The sequence below is a fragment of the Gymnoscopelus microlampas genome, assembly GCF_963454915.1.
Source record: "Gymnoscopelus microlampas genome assembly, chromosome: 21".
Classification (NCBI taxonomy): domain Eukaryota; kingdom Metazoa; phylum Chordata; class Actinopteri; order Myctophiformes; family Myctophidae; genus Gymnoscopelus; species Gymnoscopelus microlampas.
The window spans coordinates 23,496,811-23,506,851 of record NC_139958.1 but is presented as its reverse complement, the minus strand read 5'-3'; the positions used below and the strand labels follow the sequence as shown (position 1 = coordinate 23,506,851).

The window sequence follows — 10,041 nt, the reverse complement described above, 5'->3', positions numbered from 1 at the left end:
TTTTGACTGTGAATACATCCTGTAATTCCTTATAGGAAGTATTTTCTACTTGTTCTGTGTGGTGTAAACATGGGGCAAATACACTGATTGACTGAAAATACACAGTTTGTTTAAAACTAAAAGTTCACTTTTGTTTTATTATTTGAATTATATATTTTTAACTGATCTTTGTTCATTGCATTGTGATCTCATGAGGATTGACAATCAGTCTGATATCAGGCAAAATATTGTAAACACAAAATATTGAGTTTATAAAAAGCTGAGGAAGGAATTATCTTCCAGTATTCACTAAATAATTGCTGAACACTATTTGTAACGACGGCAGCTAGCATTCTAAAATGATGAATCCACTAATCAAGACCATCTTTAATGCACTTCCATGATCATGAATAGCATGACTCCTTATAAAGTGCTGTAATGGTGCACTAATGTGTTCAGTCTGAACGCAAGTCAGACAGCTGAGGTAGAACAAGTTCATTACATGAGTTAATTACTGTATATGCTTAAAGAGAACTAGACAACTATAATACTGGACTCCTCAGAAGTAAACCTGTAAAATAATAATTGAAGAGTGTCTGCAGTATATAACTCTTAAGTTGGGTGTCATACCTCTCTTGTTTACAGAATATAAGCAATTTTCAAGTGAAAATTGGGACGTAATGCGTAATAGTTAATTATTTCTTATTTAAGTAACCAGCAAAATCCTCCATGTTAACCCTGCGGGTCCATTTGGTTACATTTACACACTCACAGAGTAAAATGAACACACTGATTTGGGGGACTTGGGGTTAAGGCTTGCCTTGAGAGCATCTTGGTTGAAAGGGTGCTCTAGTGAAGGGGTCTACCAGCGCTCCTCCCCCTATGGTCCAGGAGTGCAGAGGTCCTACTGCTACTGACCCGATGGCTGCCTGCTGTCCAATACTGGAGACCACACGGTGCGCCGCCACTGGCTGCTGGAGCAGAGGCGTTTCTGGGTATTGCAAATACGCGGGAGGGGCCTGACTGGTGCAATACTGAGAAGTAGCAACAGCTAACATGGAGCGCGGGAGGCCTCTTTCACCAGGATGATTCTGGCATGGGGACTCTGTATTGTGCATAGACTGTGACAGGTGAGTGTCTGCAACACTGGCTATGGCAGATGCCAGTCTCCTCCCAAAAGGTGCCTGAAGGAAAACATCTACTGGCTCGTTGGGTTTATGGGAGACTGGGGAGCCGGTGACCACGTTCCTATTGTTGCCTTTTCCTGACACTTTGAAAGGAGCCAGTTGGAAGACATCAGAGATCACTTGGTTGTTTGTAGGGGGATGTTTGGGTAGCTGTTCAGGTTTGAATGGCTTAGCTGGCATTGCATGAGACCGTTGAGATGTGCTCTCATCTGACGATATTCCACATGGGGCCTCGGTCCTTTGCTCACTCTTCTGCCCATAATTCTCCGGAGTCTGCATAGAAGTCATAGCCCCGGCTGCAAGAATGATACTACAACTATTAGGCTCCATCTGCAGTTCTGTGGGGAAAAAAATACATATAATGTAGATATTATTAAAGATGATATAGAGACGTTAAATCAATGCTGCCAGAAGATTGCCAATATATATATATATATATATATATATATATATATATATATATATAGGGGTTGTGAAGACTTTCAACTCGTGCTCCTGTCGATTTGACAGTGAAGATGATAGCCGAAGATTATGAAGATGAAGATTATGAAGATTATGCCTATTAGCGTTGTCGAGGGGAAAGGCTTCCGTGAACTGATGGCATTTCTTGAACCAGAATAAACCGTGCCTTGTCGCCAAACAATGACTGAGACAGCCACCTCACTCCGCAAGATGTTAAAAATGTTAATATCAAGGCCATATAGCTACATATTGTTGAACGTGTTGTGTTGTTACCATTATTATTTCGGGAAGGAGCGCTGAGTCTGACATCATTCTTCCTAATTTGCCAAACGTATGCCTCGTTAGGGTAACCGGAACGGTTTCCCCAAAACGCGGTCGCCCCAAAACACGGTCAGCCACATATTTTGCGGGTCGCCCCCAGCCGACCTTTCTGACGTCACCATACATGGTTTGGGGCGACCGTTCTTGTATTCCTCGTTAGTTATAGGCTGCTGTAGCGTACGGATTAAAACAAGTGTTCTGTGTTAACAAATACATGTTTACAAAATAAAGTATCATTTTTATTATCATTAGGGCTTTGATGCAAATTCTAAACATGATGGCTGCAGTTGTGGTGCTTTACAAGTCACGACATCCTTTATATATGTTACAGTATGATTGGAAAACCAGTCAGATTGAAAAAGGAGTGCTCGTTTTCTTCGAGTTCTCCACCCGGGAGGGGCAGGGCCATGACCACACGTGAGGCGGTGTTGACGTCTCGGAGGTACTGAGACTAGGGGGGCGATGATTTACGATTCTGTCCCTATTGGGACATAACTCGGACGGCGCTGAGTCAGTTGAAGGTGACTTCGCAACGTTCGGCATGGCGACTCGCTTGGCGGTGCCTCTCGTGGCTCAAGTCCCCTTCAGACGCCACACCTCCATCGGTGAAAACGAGTGCATACCTTTTTCAATCTGACTAGCTTTCCAATCATACTGTAGCATATACACACACACATACACAGTATATAGAGCGGATATTATATTTTGACTGCAAGCATTTGACTGAAGCAAGCTTCCATTGTTGGCTTCATGTGGACGAACAGATGCTGATGAAAAGACACACACACAAAAAAAGTAAAATATACAGATAAAAGGTATTTCAAGCAACATCAACAGTGGTGTGTCTAAACAGATGTGAGGAAATATATTTCCAGGAGAAAAACTAACTTTACAGCATACAAGCTTTATTCCACACAGCTCAACATGTCACATGACACCCAGGCGCCCTCTTGAGGTGATCACATGTAACATGTGCATTCTCAGACTACAAACAGCATGTCACCATTTAACCACATCATCCCACTTTTGGGCATGTCATTATAGGTGAAAGTTTTCGAAACCTTTAAAAAAATAGAAGAAGTAGCCACATAGTCTTGATAGACTGACACCGTCATATGACGAAGTATAAAATAGAGCTTGTTTAAGTATTGTAATAGATTCCTTTCATACTTTAGAAGATTGCACACACATGCTGGGATGGAACATAAAATTGGTAGTAGCCTCCCTAGATCAGTGGTTCCCAAACAGTGTGCCAAGGCACTGACACTGGTGTGCTGTAAGACAAGGTCAGGTGCGCCTTGGTTTTCTTTGACAACCGCACACATTATCTCTGCCAGACTGAAGGCCGGGTATGGATATGATGTTTGCCCCTGTCCGTGTGTGTGCGTGTATGTCTGTGATTATGGAGCTAATCTTGCAAACCGCTTTGTGCATACTGCCAGTAGACCATGGAAGACACTCAAACCAACTTTTTCAAATAGGCCTGATGATGGTGTTATACCAGCCTGTAACTCTTTAAACGTAAGTCCTACAAATGTACTTTTCCTTGGATTCGTTAGAGGTTGAGGGGCCTCTCCAGAGCGCACATCCAAAAGCATGTATACTTCTGCCCATAGGGGTGCTACGAATGCCAAAAGTATGCCGAAGTATGTCATAGTAAACGCTATTTGCCCCGCAGCTTCCTCAGGTCCTGACGGCTGCAACCCACGATTTGGGTAGGCCACCCAGCCTGGTGGAGATATGCACTCTGCAGTGTTATTTTTTATTATAACCATATCAGGCATTTGTGACCCATCTGGTTTGATGTCATTTGTCAAAATTTTAAATCAATTCCTGAATTATTATTATTATTATTTTTTTTTAATAGTTGTTTGTCAACTTTAATTTGGCATTAGTAAATAATAAATGTTTACAGAGTGATAAGTGCAATAACACGTTATAGAGGCTACTTTGCAAGGATATAAAATATGAATACATATGTGTCTTAAGATTTTGGTGTGCCTTGGGCACAAACGTTTGAAAACCACTGGCCTAGACAGACAGACAAAGAGGAATGATGGGGCCAATATCTGTTCCTACCTGTTAGAATTACTGTTATCTGCTGTCCATGTAGCCCCATCTGTGACCTCCCCCTTCACTGTAGCTCTGGGACTCGGTCACATACTGTGTTAACATCCAGAATAGGTGGGGGGAATAATGGTGTTTTTACGGCATTTGGAGTCATAGCCTATACGTCATAGATATGTCATAGACTGATGTCACCGGCTGGCCATTAAAGCCGAGATCGACAATGGATTAGAATATTTAATTTTTTAATCTGAAGCTATTGAGGTATGTTCTGTGGATGTCTGTAGTAAAAAAAAAAAAAAAAAGGAAATTGATATTCTGCTGTGAAACAATTGTTTAAATCTTTTGTTTTTAAGACAGCCTGTACAGAATTCAACACATATCCGGCGTGTGTGTGTATGTCTGTGAGTGATAATCCATAATAAAATCCTAATGTACAATTAATACTCACAGTGCGTTAACATTCACATTTGTATTTTATTTGTCATCCCTTTTTAAATTCTTTTTTTTTATTCATCTCACAAAAATAGAAGGAGCACACAATATCACAGCTCGGACGCAGGTTTGGGTGCCATACAGATTTTTTTTCTTTTTCTCGAAACACTCAAGTATCAGGTAATTGACAGCGTTTTACTTTTGGCAGAACAATGGGGAACATAAGGGGCTTCTGTTACACATAAGGACTATTCTACCTGCTTGGCATAACCTCCACAACAGCACATTTGTGCCTACAGGGTTTAAGCTTAAAGCCCAATATATACTTCTTCGTGTGACGGTATCGCACGCCGGAAATAGCCAATCCACAACCGCACAATGCGTTGACACAATGCGTTGCTGAGCTTGTAGATAGGCTATTTTTGGCGAGCGTCACCGCCGTACGGCAGAGTATTGAGGGTTTGCATAGGTTCAAACAGTAACTGCAAATGACTGGGCTGTACAGTGGAAAGGATTAGGAGGCAGAAGAATGAGAACACAAGCCTTCCGATGCACATACAGTTATCTACATAAGCCTGAGAAACAGTTGCTTTTGAAAATAACAATTTTAGCTTTTTGCATGCGCTATACAATTATTTTGTCTGTTTTTGGGTGAGATCTATCCCAAATATCCCTTCCTCAGCGATTTTGTGTTTGTTTGTGATTAAACCAAATCCATACTTTAAAAAAAAAACACTCAGTTAATGTAATTAAATAAAGAAACACTAATGGGGAGTACTGGTTATTGCCATCCATAAAATTACAGTTTTCATTCCACATGTGTGAGTAAAATAAAGTAAAGGCAAACAAATCAGCACCATTAAAATGCACACTACGTTAGCATGGAATACACAACCGGACTGATGTAGTAAAACAGTTAATAACTCTTGTTAGAGTTTAAAAACAACATTAACCACAGACCCTGTGGCAGTTTAGCCATATGGAAACAAATAGTAATTATTTAGTATATGATTTATTATTTTAATTTTTTGTCCACTTCTGAAATAGAGAACTTCACCCACATGTGACACAAATACATTTGTGTCAAATTGTCAAAAGTGTTAATTAGCACATCAAAATGTGCAAAAAGTTAAATTTGCTTGGAGTTACACTTCCCAAAGCAACTGCAGATGGGGAAAACATTTTACAAAAAAAAAAAAAAGAGTAACAACATTGGATTTGATGCCTTGCAATCCTTGCTTTTAACTTTACTGCAGATGAGGCAGATTTTCTTTCTTTCTTGCAGTACAACTTAAGGCTGCAGTCCTATACTATACTATACATACTGTACGATATTATAGTAGAATTTGTATTTCTTTACTCTCTGCTTCAGTAAGGGCCCAGTGTGAATGACTCCCCCTCTCTTGTAATCAACGTTTTCAAAGGCAATGCAGCCCCTGAAGACTGTAACATGCTTGCAAGTCATTTCCACATTCAGAGAACCTCACAAGTTGTATCAGTCAACATTACAGTAACAGTCAAAGTAAAGTCAACTTCAATATGACTTTAGTACACAGTAAAAATCCTCAATGTTAATCCAATATAACTCTGCGAGAGTACAGATGGGACCAAAATGGACCCATAAGGGTTCAACAGTACACTCTCAGTTACATTAACAGGATTTTACGATGTACACACTTCCAAACAACAAAGACTGGAGCTCTATAAAGCCAATATGTCAAATTCTCAGAGATTGTGATGCAACTTACTACCTGAGAGAATTTCGAGGGCCTGTGCTTTCAAAATATGATTTTAATGACAACGTCACATTGTTGCCATATTTGCAGCAAAGGACAACACAAGTAGGATACTGTAAAACACATCCGACAACTCCGGCAATTACTCCATACATACTTATCATAACACTGTACACAAACACTCATTAACATAACATTCAACAACACTGTCATGCTTTTTGATATGAGTTCTGTGATGGCTAAAACCAGTAAAGAAAAGCATAGGCTTACAAAGCACAATTTCAGCAAAATTGTAGTTTTGCCACTGTAGAACAATGACAACGAAACGAATCAGGACTATTTCATCAGGCTGAGCTCCCGTTGCGTAGTAAACGATCAAATGTTTTTTTTTTTACAAATAAAAACTTACAGCAATCTACATACAGTAGCTGTAAACCAACATGACATGGGCTCGTTTAATTTCCACAAAATAATTAGAGATAAAACACAAAACCTAATCTCCAAATTTAGGCAAAGACTAGGATTGTCAACTGTATACTTTGCTGTTCTGAGTTATTGAGATGATATGGGGGAAGAAAAAACTAATCTTAAACACAGTTTCACAAGGAGGAATAAGATATATAGAATTATTCAATATTCTTCAATGATAATATTATCATAATTTTATTATAGACTAATATGTATTTCATACATTCATTCTCTAACACTCTATTTATATTAACATTTATTAACAGGAAACTATGAATTTATTTATATTATATATAGATTTTTTTCATTTTCATCACTTTGCCCACAAGTAAACCTTTATGACAGACAAAACAGACAATGACTTTTATATATACACAAGAATAACCAATCATATGGTCAATGGATCAGAGCCTGCAGGGACTGCAGATATATATTTACATAATCTAAGAGTAAACAAATGACAGGAATGTAGTATGCACAATGTGGAATGGCTGTGCAAGAAGGTGCAGTCTAAAAAGGGATGAAAAGAGTTCTCTAATATATGGTACTAGATTAATTTAAGATGCTTCTATTATATTTTGTCTACCGATTTAGTGCCAAAGGATGTTGACCTGATGGATGGTCTAAATACATATAACCAGTGTTGGGCAGTAACTTATTAAGTAATATATTAGGGCAATATTACTACTTTCCCCAGTAACGAGTAGTGTAATGAATTACAAAAAAAAAAAATACAAATCCAAGCAACTCTGCATAACTTACTAGGTATATATATATATATATATATATATATATATATATATATATATATATATATATATATATATATATATACACACACATACGTATTATAGCAATATAACAACTAATTACTTTTGAAACCAAGCAATAAGTAAAGTTATATTATTACTTTTTAAAGGATAAATAAGTTAAAGAGTAATTTATTACACTTCCTGAGTAAATTGCCCAACACTGTCATATAACAGATAATTAATTGTAACATGTTCCTATCAGGCTGTTGGCTATTCATAGTATTTCCATGACATTGCATGCATTTCCAACCAATATGGTGCATCGTTATAAACTCTAAATGACTGGTTGTCATTTAATAACAAAATTAGACATTTTAGACTTGCTTGTCTAACAATATTGGCTGTGTGCTGACATACCGGTAATATAAATTCAATTCAAGCTCTAAGTCGCAGCGGCTAAATGTAATTGTAATGTATGGGTTCAAAGGATAAGGATTTGATGAGTATTTGTTACACTTTAAAAAAACAAAAATTATTGCCAAACCTTCCCCTCTTAAAGGGCAGGCAGTGATTCACTTGATTAATTCTGTAATCAGGGTCTCTCAAACTATTTATATGCAGGTTATCCCTACAAGCTTTCAAGCAGAGTTGATCACTCATTTCCACTCTTAATGTCTGATGGGAGTAGAGCCTGATTTATACTTGTGTGATGGCGTCCCGTGTAAAAAATATCCGATCTACAAGCTGACAATGCACTGCACATCGTAACCCATTGTGAGCTTGTAGATCAGCTATTGTCGGCACGGGACGCCATTGTACGACGGGGTGCAAATTATGCATAACGGATAAAAGGAAACGTGAGGCAGGTGGTGTTTTGTTTTTATGCTATCAATCTGTAACTGAACGACGGCATATTATCATAATTAATTTTTTTCAGTCTTACTTATGGTATGTTTAAGTTGTCTACGATATTTGATCCATCTTATTAAGTAAAGTCAATAACAATATAGAGTAAGATACAAACAGCAGCCCTGACAGACACAACATGTACACTGCCGTGCAAATTAAGCCAGTTGAAAAACATTTGTTACAGCTGGAGACCAACATTTCTTTACTTTTCTATGGTTGAATGGTTCCAGGTTTTACCTAATTGATGATGTGCAAATTATTCATAGGAGAACCGATTTCTTTTTTAAAGCAAAAGGTGTCAAATGTATGTATACATGATAATACTTACAACCACATCTAACTATGCCTAGCCTAGTACATCGCAACAATGATATTCTTCAAGTTTGCGGTTAGCCACTACGCAATGATGATGAGACAACTGGATCGCAGCCTTGATTTAGAGAAGGTAATGGTTAATCTTAGTAAAGGATGATATTAGTGCATTGGCCACACTTTTGCCATAGGAACACTTTATGTACAGAGGTCTTAAAGAGAGGATGTGAGCACGATGGGGTGGGATAGATGGGTGATGAAGAGAAGCCAGATGCAAGATTTGTAGAAAGGGTAGGAATGAAAAAGCACTGAAGAGGATTGTGACAATTCTACTGCAGGAATTGGTATGAGGGTATTAGCCTGGGGTTGCAAGTAGGCCTGTCACAATTATTACATTATCGCTTCATTGCAATAATTTTGAATAATCATCAGAATCGTTTCCATTCATCTGTATAAATGATTCTGTTGAAACATTTTCATACATTTAAAAAAATAGAAATATCAGATCTACAACCTCACAACGTGTTGCAATTTGATGCGTTGTGAGCTTGTCCGATAGCCATTTCCACTATTTAATACTTTATGTTCATAACATAATATACAATTATTAAATATATGGCTTGGTTTTGGCTATTCTTTGTATATTATTTAACTTATTTGTCTTATCTGCCCTGTACAATCTTTCTTTACAAAGACTAAAAGTCAAACAGAAATGTATTTTTTATTTCTATGTTATTTCTATGTTCCAAAAACACAATGAAATTATTGTTATTGGTATGACAATTCATCGTCAACTAAAATGTGATGATCGTGACAGCCCTAGTTGCAAGGTCGGAGATAGTTATGAGAACAGTGTTGATTGCTGTTATGCTATATGCCGGTCTATAATCCAGTGTTACAGCTTCTATAGGGCCGTCTACAGGTCGATGAGCTGGTCCACCAGTTGCAGGGAACGGGCCAAGCTGGGGAGGCTGGACTCAGAGCCACCGCTGTTACTGCGCGAGTGGCTTCCTGAAACTGGCCGGACAGAAGGGAAGGCAAGGAGGGGCAGGAAAAACCCAGGCAAACAGAAGGACGAAAAGCAAACGAGCAAAGAGTCACGACAAGCAGCAAGGATCAAGGAGGTTGGGGTGGGGGTGGAAGGAGGGGGGAAGAGAGAGAAAGAGAGAGAAAGAAAAAGGCAAGAAATGTCTATTTACATCTAATGGCCTCAAATCACCCCTTAATCCATTAAGACCGGGAACGCATCCGAGTCATTTTAGATTTCTTTAAGACCGGGAACGCACCCGAGTCATTTTAGATTTCTTTGGCATATTTTTGAAAAATCGTGAAAATTTGTGCAAATCTTTGAATATATATTTTTTAAAGCGAACATTTGTAAAATATTTTGTTCCAGGGACCCCCCCCCCTGCT

General features: G+C 38.4%; 1 protein-coding gene across 3 annotated transcripts in view; it reads right to left on the bottom strand.

Moving 5' to 3' along the window:
• Positions 1-77: 77 nt before the first annotated feature.
• aak1b (AP2 associated kinase 1b) overlaps positions 78-10,041 on the bottom strand; it is a 33,312-nt gene continuing 23,348 nt past the window's right edge. For 2 of the 3 annotated variants that reach the window (XM_084047822.1, XM_084047823.1), the window contains exon 20: positions 78-1,504. In XM_084047822.1, coding sequence (XP_083903948.1) covers positions 789-1,504 — 716 coding nt within the window. In that variant the 3' untranslated portion in view covers positions 78-788. Of the gene's footprint in view, positions 1,505-7,523; positions 9,646-10,041 lie in introns of those variants that run through there. The other variant, XM_084047824.1, reaches the window with a different exon arrangement.